Source organism: Crinia signifera, chromosome 11, assembly GCF_055691185.1.
Source record: "Crinia signifera chromosome 11, ASM5569118v1, whole genome shotgun sequence".
Lineage (NCBI taxonomy): Eukaryota > Metazoa > Chordata > Amphibia > Anura > Myobatrachidae > Crinia > Crinia signifera.
In genome coordinates, this window is record NC_139227.1 from 35,610,414 (window position 1) to 35,623,019 (window position 12,606).

Genomic DNA, 12,606 nt, shown 5'->3' on the forward strand with positions numbered 1-12,606 from the left:
ACCGTTTTACTTTTCTCTTTTATTAGCTTTTTTTTTTCTGCATTTTGTATAAACCTTATTTTATCTGAAACTTACTTAGATAAAAACGTCATTCTAAAAAAATTTCCATTTGAACTCTTGGAAGAATAAAGAAACATAAAAAAAACCAATAACCAATACTTAACAATTTAACGTCGAATGAGCGGATTAAATATGTACAGAAATACATTTCACATGCACATTAGGTAATACTGTAATGCAAACAACTTGCTCTTAATAAAATGGCTCAAATAAAAACGGTTTCTGAAAGCAGATGGGCATTTTTTTTCCTTTTTTTTTTGTTTCTTAGTAAATGTGCTGCAAACCGTCCTCCCCCCCCTCCCTCGTGTGATATAACCTCTCGGATAAATGCATGTGCTTATTTGTTGAAAGAATACAAAACAAACGAATAAAGCTGCGGTTAGAATAAAAAATAATGATGCATTATAATAGTTTAGCAGTAAATAAAACCAATAATAATTACTAAACATTCGTTCTTGGAACAAACGAGTTGGGAATATTTTACAGACTGCAAACCCCCCTCCTTTATATATTTTGCCCCCCCCCCCCCCTCTAACCTTTATGCAGGCCGCATGGGATTTAGCGACTCAGCTGCTGCATGTGGCAGATAGTGCTGCTGCACCGTCAGCCAGATACAAAATCAGTTGCAGTGCGATTCGAAGTGGAAATGATACTATGGGCAGCTAACCCCACATTATTTATTATCACACTTCCTGCATTTAAAATAAACCGGTTATGCCTTAGTATTCCCACAGTGCTTATTGAAGTTTCTTTATATTGAACAGAAAAATTGCACTTATTTCTGATCCTACAGGATTTATAAAGCTTAAAAACCAAAAAAATACCTTTTTATTCTAATAATATCCTAATGCCGCCTATTTAATCCGAGCACCCCCCCCCCCTTTCCCCAGATCTCTCCTATTTAAATTTGCCATTAAGACACATTAAAGGTTTATTTTAGAGCACACAGAATGTTGCATCACAACCCCGGCCAGGAATCTACATTCACTAGTCCGACTTGTTCCTGCGAGTGTTAAAGGACACATCTGCCGTTCACAGCGGAGAAGTCTCGCTTTCAGGAGTGCGGGGAACATATAAAAAATGCATTCTTCCAAAAAAAACACATAGCGAATGAAGTTCTCCGATGGCAGATCACCCATACAGCGATCATAAAAAACATTCAAAATGTGTCCAGGTAACAGAAAAGATCTAGCTACAAAGCATACTGGAAGCAATAAGCACCAGCAATTTAGTGTGTGAAACTAGTTATCCGCCGTTTCATTTTTAGAACGGAAAAAATATAGGACATATATTAAGGTGCAAATAAAATTTTAAGAAAATTTTTTTTTTAGTGGATGAATTGCTTGGAATTTATTATTCCGCTTGCAATTACTTATAGGCAGCATGGGATATGAAAAAAAGAACACGTGAAAAAAAAAAACACTACGTTGCCAATATATTCTTTATGAAAACCTCCTTGAAGGTTTTTTTCTCATATAGAAGAAAAAGGCATCAAACGTCTTCTGCTGAAAAAAATAAACGTTACAATATTAATCCTATGTCATTAAATACATTTCAAGTTTAGAATACTTCTTTTGAGTAAAAAAAAAAAAAAAAGTTTGGCTTTCAGCGCACAATTAGGCTATATGGCAAAAGGCCATTAAAGATCTTAAAAAAACAGTAAACATCTAAAAATTATTTAGAAAAAGTCTTTTTTTTTTTTTACATTGTCTGGCGAATCACACGGCGAAGTGCGTGGTGTTTACTGAAATCTATTAAGGCTTAGTGTCTCCTATAGCGCAAATCACTTTGATCCTTGAAACAGAACTGCATGAAAAGAAACAAGGACACGTTTAACCCGCTTTCAAGCGATCATTTCTCAGGGACGTACGTTATGATGTCATCCTTTTGTAATACAAAGACCCTTTTGCAGGCTGCGCATCGCTTTTTGAACGAACAGTTTGTTACCTATTAACACAATCCCCCTGTGCAGTAAATAGTCCTTTGGGGAACGACAGTGTTTTCTGTTGGCATGAATTCCCATAGACACAAACGAGGCGCAGAGGAAAAATAAGATCACTCAAGCCATTTTCTACGCACCATTTCTGTAGCGTTCGTAGGAATTAAAATGCTTTGTAAGTCTTGATTGTATACAGCGGGTCTGCTATAATACTGTATCAGAACAATTTAACTCTGGGTCAATAAGCAACAAGTCTCCGCTCTGAAAAGTTATACGCACAAGAACAGTCTTGGAAAACTCTACGGCTTCCCCTCATCTCTTACAATCAAATTTATATCTTTGGTTTCACAGGCATTCGGAGACAGTTCTTGGAGTGTTTTCTTACTCCGCTGCCGTGTGTAACGTTCTAGTGCTAAATGACTGGATAAAGTGTTTGTGTTTGCCTGCGGCAGGTATGGGATACAAAGTACCAATGTATACGTCTACACGTCAAATAGTAAATTTCTCAAACATAGTTAACCATCGTTAAACAGTTCCCTAAAATTCAAACAGAGTAAGATTCCTGAAAACAAAAAAATCAGATTACATTTTTTTTTTTTTTTAAATAAATAAGACAGCAACCAGTAACGGTTGAGACGTAGTGTTTAGAATGGTGTCAGCCCTTTGTTGTACGTTCACACACTCACCATAAATAATACTGTAAATGTCAGGGCCAAGGCGCCAGCCCCGATGCACGTGTAACAATGTAAATGGCTCTTTTTTTTTTTTATGCACGTGGGAGACACCATTTCCGCAAATTTTCTGTGTGGAAACATAGATGCAACACGCTTCAGAGGATTCCACATTTGTAACACAGATCCACTCAAACAAAACAGTAATAAAAAAAACAGACATTAAAGTGCAAATTTCCTCAAAGATGAAGTGTTAAAAAGGGTCTGACACGGGAGGCCGAAGGAACATGAAAAGTGCGAGCTCGATAAATGTGATGCAGAGTTCGGAGCTGCTCAATGTTTTTGATGCAAAGTCATCTCAAGTCCCACAAAGTTTCCAGAAAATATGATCCATTTTCCCTAGTGCAATCTACAGAGGATCCAAGTGATTACTTCCCAGCAACTTCTCATGTCATGTAGCGCACTTTGTGTTCTGCGCGTAAATCTCAGGATTGTGACCTCTCCAATGTTACCCTGACATATGTTGTAGCTGCCCTTTAAGGTGTATATATTGATTAAAAAAAAAAAAAAAAACCTATACCAGTCTGTACTGTCTACAAAACACACGTTTGCTCTGGCCAAGCTCATCGTGTTGTAGAGAAGGTAAGAGGATATCCTTTTAAGCAGAATTTGGCAATGGAGAAACATTGTCATTTCATCCTGGGTAAAATTAAAGCACCTTTACACGTGATAAACATCTCCCAGCTGCCAGCCAATCAGATTGGTTCACATCTTCTTTAAAGTGAAGAGTCCGGTCAATCTGCAGAGTCCAAGCCGTCCGACGGCGGAGCATATTTAAGACGGAACGTACCTACATAAATGAGAAACAATATATGAGTCCGGAAGTCTCATTTGTCCTTGGCAAGTTAAATATAGAAAGAAAACCATCTGTGTGGGACAGACATAAACAGACCCTATGCTTACTTAACCAATATTCAATATAATTCAATAGTGAAAAGGACGTCATTACAATACTGGGAAAACAACGGCCACTGTGCAATAATTGTGTGTCATGTGACTGGCTTACATCCTCTTCTGGGATGACATGTGACCAGACAAAAACTTCCTCTACCTGAGCCCTATTATAACCTCACAATGCGGCAATGGTTTGTTGGTCCCTTAAAATTTAGTGCAACGCAGTCTATTAAGAACCCAAAGAGCTTTTATAATAACAAAAACGAAGTAAACTACATTTTTTTTTTTTTTTACATTTTAGCAGCAATGATTTCACTGGTATGGATCATAGGATAGACAGCAACTAGGTCGACAAGCATTAAGTCGACAGCACTAGGTCGTCATGCATGAAGGTCAACATGGGTTCAAAAAAAAAAAAAAAATTGTGTCCAGAATTTCGACATTTCGCATGGCTCGGCACACTATTTTATTCTCCCACCACGCCCTAGTGGCACGTCGGCTCAAAAAAACACCATTTCGACCTAACCCATATTGCCCTTCAGTCATGTCGACCTTCCTGCATGTCAACCTAGTGGTGTTGACCTAATGCTTGTAGGCCTAGTGACCGTATCCCGATTTCACATACAATGGCATCATTGCTAGGGGACTTAATATGCCAATCGCAGATAATTAATGTCATGAAAGTATAAAGTCACGGTTGCCAAGTTATGAATACCTCTAGTTTATTCCTAAAGAGAAGAACCACAGCCAACAAACATACAGAAACATGGGGGGTGATGGAGGTTTGTGCATGTGCAAACCAGGCGAGCAAGTGGCTTCCGCAAGCTTCTCGGCCGGGCCATACGGTTAATGGTGGATGGGAAGGTGACAGAAGCAGGGGGGGAGACGGCCAGCGTTTTATGGGTGTGCCCTTAAAAACGCTGAGCTTACCCTACAGATGCAGGTGTGTCGATGCCTGCTTGGGGTGGACATTGGTACTCACCCCCTTTTTGGCCATCTCTGTCCAGGATAAAAGTATAGACTAAAGGTGTGTACACACGGTCAGATGTGCCTTAAGATGCGATCCACGATCCGATCAGATCGCAAGGCACATCCGATTTGCATACAATCTTGACTATATAGTGCAGATCTGCACTATATAGACAAGGCAGCCAAGGCTTTCTGGCTTCCGATACCTGAACGCGCATTGGGATCGGATTGGGATCGCAAGGGTTAAAACCCTTGCGATCTGCATCCGATGCCGATCCGATGTTGACTATGTCGTCAACATCGGAAAGGAAATCGGACCGTGTGTACACAGCATTACGTCTATCCACGAATGGCAGCGTGGATGTTCAGCGTTTACCTGCTTGCTAGGCTGTGAATACACGCAGCATAGAGAACAGGTCTGAATAACCCCCATGGTTTGAGTATGCAATCGCCTAAACCCTAATAATATTATCATCATCGTTTATTTATATGGCGCCACAAGGGTTCCACAACGCCTGACAATACATAGATGATCAAAAGTACAAAACAAGAAAATTTGCTATGTGCTTAGTGGGCTATTCTGTGTAGGGAAATCGCATCGCATGGGCCATTTTAAGGGCCATGCGATGCGATGCAATTTTCCTATGTAATAGTGTTCCCGCTAGGCTGTTTTAGCGGGGCGCAGCGCCCTGCCCAATTTTTAAAGGGCAAAATGCGCCCTGCCCGTCTCGCAGCGCCCCGCTAAAACAGCCTCACGGGGAAGCCCAGCGTTGCCGTTGACGGCGATGCCTGGCGCTTCCCCGGCAGCACAGTGAATTCGGAGGGGCCGGGCCCGCCCCCTTTGATAACTGTGGCGGCCGGGCCGGCCCCCTTTGATGACAATGGCGGCCCAAGCACGCCTCTCATTACGGCGGCGGCCCGGGCACGCCCCTTTCATGACGTCGGCGGCCCGGGCACGCCCCCAGCTGTGACGTCGGCGTGCCTGGTCCGCCCCCCAGCGCCCTGCCCGGTGTCACTCCTAGAGTGAACACTATGTAATGTATTCAGTGCTCTCTTATTTATATTGTATAGGGTGTACAATGCCATTAGGTATACAATAATGACATACAATGAGGTTTTAGGCACCCCCCCCCCTATCCACGCCACACTGAAGCATGGCGAGCGCAGTGAGGGGCGGTGGGACGCATCCTACGACCTTTTCATACCCCTACTATCCACGTCGGCGTTCCACCCATATATACCGAGCCAGAAGCATGGCGAGCCCCGTGAGGGGACGCGGAATACATGTAAAGTAATCCGCATCCCCTCGCTGCACTATATAAAATCAACTCCACGCCGACGTGGATAGTAGGGGGTATGAAAAGGTCGGAGGACGTGTTCCGCCGCCGCTCACCACGCTTCGGGGTGGCGTGGATAGTGGGGGGTGCCTAAAACCTCATTGTATGTCATACTAATATAATTGTATAGGTAATGTAATGGCATCGTACACCCTATATATGCGGGAGGTGCGATGCTATGCAATGCGATCCCCCAGGGCTAAGAGAGCAGTGAATAAATGACATAGGAAAATCGTTTCGCATCGCCGTTAAAATGGCCCATGCGATGCGATTTTCCTACGGTGCCGTACGTAAGAAACTTGGGTGCCGTGATAATACACAAGTACCGGACAAGTACATGGTAAATAAAGACGGTTGCAGCAGCGGACACTGAGGCTATTACAATAGTGGCAGAGATATCTTCTAAGAAAAGCACATGAGCATTAGAGCTTACATTCTCAAAGGTACGGGGCAGACAAACTGGGGTGACACAGCAGGGATAGAAGCGAGCGTAAACATAGGGTCAGGATGAGAAATGGTTAGATTAATGAAGAAGTGGGTCTTGAGTGCCCGTTTTGTAACAATGTAATGTAGAGAGAACATTAATCTGTCTGTGCACATTTATAAAGCCAACTTTGTTATTCTCGAGAATGTGATTCCACCCAATCGTGAGGCGTGCTGTGCCCTTATGCTGTATATAAAAGTCAGACATTTATTTCCTAGCATTCTATCTTCAGATGTGACCCTATTCAGCTTCCCCGCGATCACGTGTATTCGCTGCAGGTTTGCCGGCAATGTGTGCGCACAATCCAGAGAAATGCATTGAGCGACTGCAGTTGCAACTATACGCACCTTACTGCAAATAATTGCTGCAAAATAGCAGCCGCAACACAATTACGGGTAAGATTACGATAACCACATCTGTACAATTATTACATATTTTTTCACTGTTCTGGGGGGGGTTATGTTAATCTGGTAATGCAGATGAATTTAGAGACTGCGTTCACCAGTACTGGTAATTTTCCTAGGCACCACAGCACAGGGAAACTTGTAATGTCAGAATAAAACGCAAGTGCCTCATATGTGCACAGCTGGGCATCGGGTCATGAAATGGAATGCAGGACGCTATAGAAAGCCATCCACTCCGTTGTTCATCTGCTGGTAATACCAGCAGATGAGCGGCCGGGCAGCGATGATGCGGGCGCGTGCATCAACTATAACCACTCGTCCATGTGTTCTTCTGCACCATTATAAACTAGCTTAGGTGATGGTGGATGGACGCCACAAGTTATAGCTAATTGTTACATAATGCCATCCAAAGAGGGGGTAAGAGATTCTTATGCAAGCAATGTAACATTTCACATGACTGATGGTGGCTGGGTCGCTCTGCTTACTGTACCCTTCATACTGGTAAAACTCTTTTCTAGAAGTGTCAACTGTTACTGAAATGTACTGAAATGCTAGAACTTGAAATGAATTCCCACCTGTGTAGACTTTACCTTGCTGATTATAGTCCATTGACGGCTGCTTACAATCCTGAGCTCGGTGACCACTGACCCCACAATTATAACATGAAATGTTCCCAATCTTTTTGTGAACTGTGCCATTAATGGTTCCCATGATCCCCTGAGGCTGGTACACCCCCGCTGTGCCAGTTATAAAGTTCTGCATCGGAGGCAAGGAGAAGCTAGGCTGTCCCGAGAGCAGGGAATCCGGGTTCAGGCTGCTATTGTACGGTGCGTGGACCACAGGAAACGTGGCGCTGTTGTTGTATTGCTGGGTGTTAATGTACCCGTTATTGCACATTGCGCTAAAGGGCATGAGGGAAAATGGGAACATTGAGGGTGCAGAGAATTGATGTTGAAAATAGTTGCCATAATTGACAGCCACGCCACCTGACCCACAGCTACCACTGCAGCCACATGAGCTACAAACCGTACACCCCGTCTGCTGCTGGTGGTGGTGGTGGATATGGGGATGGCTGGGAGTCTGGTTGGAAATCTGAATATTCACTGTTGGAGTGTTACCGCTGCAGCTGTAATAATTGGTGTCAGAAGTGGGGGAGATCGTGGGGCTTGAACTGGGCACCGGGCAACTGGGTTGATTTGCCACATTGGTATAGGACGTAGAGGCGTGGTTGCTGGAAGATGCACTGCTGTTTGCACAGAAGTTGCCTGGCAGTTGGGTTACAGGCATACCACTCATAGCAGAAAAGGCAACTTTGGTATTAGCTGTATAAAGAACATTCCTGGGGTTTATTATTGCCGGGGAGACACTAGTACACGTCATTTGTCCGACCACAGAAGAATCTGATGAGGACACAAGAAGTTTTATAGGTGTGCGAGTCACGGGGAAGACTGCCGTAGATGCCATGGTGGTGGGAGTGCTGCTGTCCACCATAAGCGCTGGCTGGTGAGCTGGCTTTATTGTTCTCTCCCCAGTTATGGAGTTTCCCATTTTGGCTCGAACCCCGAAGCTTACAGTCTGTTGCATGGTGCCGCTATCGGGCATGATCGAGAGTATCGGACCAGATTGTAGTGAACTTGATGACGCCTTGACATCGAGAAGCACATTGCCAAAACTTTTCTCTATTTTAATGCCACCTCTGGGTCCGGATGAAGCTTTACTCCGCTCTTCTGAAGATAGATGTGCGTGTGCGGAGGACTGCAGCAGCTTTATCTCGCCACCGGCTCTGTCCGATTTGTGCAACGCGTTCACCATGTGGATTGGAGACATGCAAGAGGGTCCACCGGCTATGATGTGAAGGGGCAGTGGGTGGTGGCCTGAAGGGCCCGACCCGCTGTCATTTTGAACAGGTAAAACCTGAGCTGTTGGGCGAACTGAACTTGATGTGAAGTGATTCACCAACAAGACAGACTTATCTCTCTCTGAGCAATCCATGTGTCTTCCGAGACCTAGAACATAAATAAAGCATCTATCACCTGTCCTTCTTTTTAAAACACACAATTATTATTTTTTTAAAATGATAGCATAATCTTACGTCTATCCATTTCTTCCGCGCTATCGGAGCTCTCTTCTCGCATCTGGAGTCCCATCGGACTGGAGGGGGAGCTGGAGTACTCGGACATCGAGCTGCCTTCTTGAGGCATCTGAGAAGATCTGGGCTCCACAGCTACAGACAGTTCTAGAACATGTATTAGACATTTCTTAATAGAACAGCTGGACGATACTGCAGAGGATCAGGAGGACCTGATCAGCATCAGCAAATAAGCCCTGTGTATCAGAGTCCCTGAGAAATCACAGATCTGACCAGTCATAAGTCATGCGGGACTTGTCCCAAGACATAGAATAGGCAAGCGCAGCACATCTCAAGCTAACAAAACAAATGAAACGCCAGGATATGACGCGGCTACTGTAACTAAGTGGCAGTTTACATCGCAACAGAGGACCATAATGGGGAAGAGCAACTGGATCTATGAATACAAAAAATGTCAGCCAGGGTGTATTTCCTTGGCAGAAGTCTTCGCCGATGTATATAGTTAAGCTTACCTGTAGAGTGGTTGCAGTGTACATTTTGGACAGGACCCACGTGACTAGTAGGGGGAACTCTGGCAACGCCGCCGTTCGCGAACGTACATGGCGTTGGGTTCAGACACCGTTTCTCAGACTTCTCTCTGCAGGACAGAATACAGAGAACATGAAATAAAGACATGCATATAAGACATGCATATAAGTATACAATCCCTGTTATACTGGAGTGATCTAGATAGCACAGAGATATCTACATCTGCTATGAAGTGAGGGCGCTGCCCGCTATGTATAAGCAGATGGTTTCTCACCTGCGTATATACAATGACACCAAACAAGATATCGCACAGGACGTATTGGCTTATATGACACAGAAGGCAATGCATGAGCTGGTAATGCTGGGTGAAATCCACTTCAGGGAGTGCTCAAACGGGACTTTTCGCATTGCACTCATTCATTTAGTCGGGTTTAGCTGCATTCATTGGTTAAACACGACCCCAATTAGCACGATAATGGGCACAATAAAAACATCAATTAAATATATGAAAAATTTGTTCTCAAAATGGACAAAACCATGCTGCACTGCAGGTGGGGCAGATGTAACATGTGCAGCGAATTAGATTTGGGTGGGGTATGTTGAAGTGGAAATCTAAATTGCATTTTAAAAATAAAGCAACCAGTATTTACCCTGCACAGAAACAAAATAACTCTGATAAGTACTTTGCAAACTCTGGGCCACAGTCTCACCAAGATGCAAGTAAAACCGGATGGTCATCACTGCTGGATGCAGATAAGAACTGCATAGAGATCCAGCAGGTCCAATAGTTGTTCCTTGGAAGTGGTTGTAGTTGGTGACCATATTGTAGTCGGAAAGGGACTCTGCTCCTCTGAATTGGTACTCTGCTCCTATCACTGGCGTAACTATAGCACCGCAGCCCCCGCCACCGCCGGGGGGGGGGAGGGGGGGGGGGGGGGCGGGCGCTGTGCATATGGGGGCGCCGGTGCTATAGTTATACCTCCCCCCAATCTCCCGCAGGCTTACCTATTTCGCTGGTCCCGGCGGCTCCGTTCTTCTGCTGAGGACCACCACAAAATGACCGCCCCCATATAGCACACAGTTCTCTGAAACTGTCTGCTGTATGGGGGCGGCCATTTTGTGGTGGTGCACAGCAGAAGAACGGAGCCGCCGGGACCAGCATGAAAGGTAAGGCTGCGGGTGTTTGGGGGGGTTTGAATGGGCGGCGGGGGGGGCGCCCAAAACATAGCTACGCCGCTGGCTCCTATGGCAAAATTTCGACTGACATTATGAGCAAAGTCAGTGGATTGTGCGCCTTTGCTGGACAGATACTGGGTACTCTGTCCAGATAGTCGCAAAGGTCCAATGCTTCTGCATCCAACGTGGCTCGTTTTTACTGAGCCCAGAACATTACAGCATACCTTCCCATACAGCTGGCTATAGGACATTAAGGGAGGGGGTAAGTAGAATGTGGGTGGTTTTAAAGGACCACCCACAGACCACAAATTCTGGCACTTTAGTACAAACAAAAATATTAATTAAGGAGCCCACTCGTTGATAGTGGGGTGGCGTTAACAATGGGGGGGAGGGGGGGCATTTAACATAGTCATTACCCATCGGGGTGGGTATACAATTAAAAATCGGGTCTGGGGGGGCATTTAACATGGGAATAAGCCCAAATTGGGCATGATCGTGTCGCATCGCATGCCATTATAATGGCATGCGATATTAAAATTGTATACTCACGCCCGGGGCAAAGCTCAAATCGGATCCTATAGCATGCCATTGCATACCTTAATTAGTGGCATGCGATGCGATGGGCGCCGTGATAATACACAAGTACCAAATTGCAATTGGTTATTGAGCTGTATAGTTAACAGGGTTTACGGATCCTTTAAATGCCCCCCAACACTGAGTTCAAACAAAAGCAAACCCTAACGGGGTGGGGGTTTCCCCCAATTCCTTCCTGCCCACATTTCATGGTGTCTAATATCCTGTAAGTCACACGAGGAAGCTAATTATAGTTGTGCTCCAGCTGCCAGGCACCACCACTGCCAGGCCTTCCTCCCGTTGCTGCTAATTTACATCCACAAGTGGATCTAAAATAACCGCTAGATGACAGGCTACGCTGATCAGAGGACGTACTAAAGTAATACCACAGAAATGTCTAACAATAGAATCATACGGGCAAGGAAACGGTTAAAGCATCAGACGACCAAACTCACTTCTCCAACTCCAGCTGGGTCTTCAGCTTCTTCTTCGCTCCCATTGTTAGAGATTCAAATTTATTCAAATCTTCCTCAGTGAGACTCAGAAACTAAAAAAGTATGAAAAAAAAAAAAAAAACTTATACTATGTAAAGATACCTCTATATATGTAGGTTCAAGTAGCATTTTGAAGAGCGCCTGGGTGAAAAAGGTGAAAGTGATTTCACTAGGCTGGAGTTTATTCTTTCAGCCTGCAGATGGCGCCAAATCCTCTATTTTTGTCATTTACCAGTCTTAGCACATCCATGACACTCCAGAGGGCATGCGTCATTGGGTCAACCACTGAAGGTAGTAGGGCTTAGATCGACACATGAAATAGGTCAACCTGGTTGGAAGGTCGACACAAGCATTAGGTCGACATGAGCTTGTCACTGTTTTTGTTCAGAATGTCAACATAGTCGACATGGACACCGTCAAGGTGTACAGCCCGAACGCGCCATGCTTCGGGCACACTATTTTATTCTCCCACCACGCCGTAGTGCATGGTAAGGCATGAAATATCGCCTGTCGGCACATGTCGGCTCATAAGAGACTGAAAAACTCATGTCGACCTTCGCCAGGTCGACCTACTTCATGTGTCGACATTCAGTGGTTGACTCAATGCATGTCGACCTAAATAGGGTAATGACCATATCCCACTTAGAAATAGGAGCAGACATATGAAGGACACAGAATTCTTATACAGCAAATAATTAAATCGGCCTGCTATCATTTAGATAGCAGCGCCGATATGGACAGGGGCGCACGCTGGCGCCGTCATACATGGGGAGAAGGAGTATCAGTGCACATAACGTGCGCTGATACCCTTCTCCCCCATATCGTCTGATCATACATCTGCCCCACAGAATCATACTAAGTGGAGATGCATCAAACCTTCTACAGAATGGAGAAGTTTCCATAGCAACAAATCAGCATCTCCCAATCA

At 44.7% G+C, this 12,606-nt stretch overlaps 1 protein-coding gene across 2 annotated transcripts in view; it reads right to left on the minus strand.

Moving 5' to 3' along the window:
* ZCCHC14 (zinc finger CCHC-type containing 14) overlaps positions 1-12,606 on the minus strand; it is a 39,891-nt gene continuing 27,285 nt past the window's right edge. Inside the window, exons 10-14 of one of the 2 annotated variants that reach the window (XM_083163872.1) lie at positions 11,640-11,731; positions 9,420-9,544; positions 8,911-9,054; positions 7,409-8,824; positions 1-3,520 (exon numbers count right to left, since the gene is read on the minus strand). In XM_083163872.1, the coding sequence (XP_083019998.1) occupies positions 3,465-3,520; positions 7,409-8,824; positions 8,911-9,054; positions 9,420-9,544; positions 11,640-11,731 (1,833 nt within the window). In that variant the 3' untranslated portion in view covers positions 1-3,464. Of the gene's footprint in view, positions 3,521-7,393; positions 8,825-8,910; positions 9,055-9,419; positions 9,545-11,639; positions 11,732-12,606 lie in introns of both variants that reach the window. The other variant, XM_083163871.1, reaches the window with a different exon arrangement.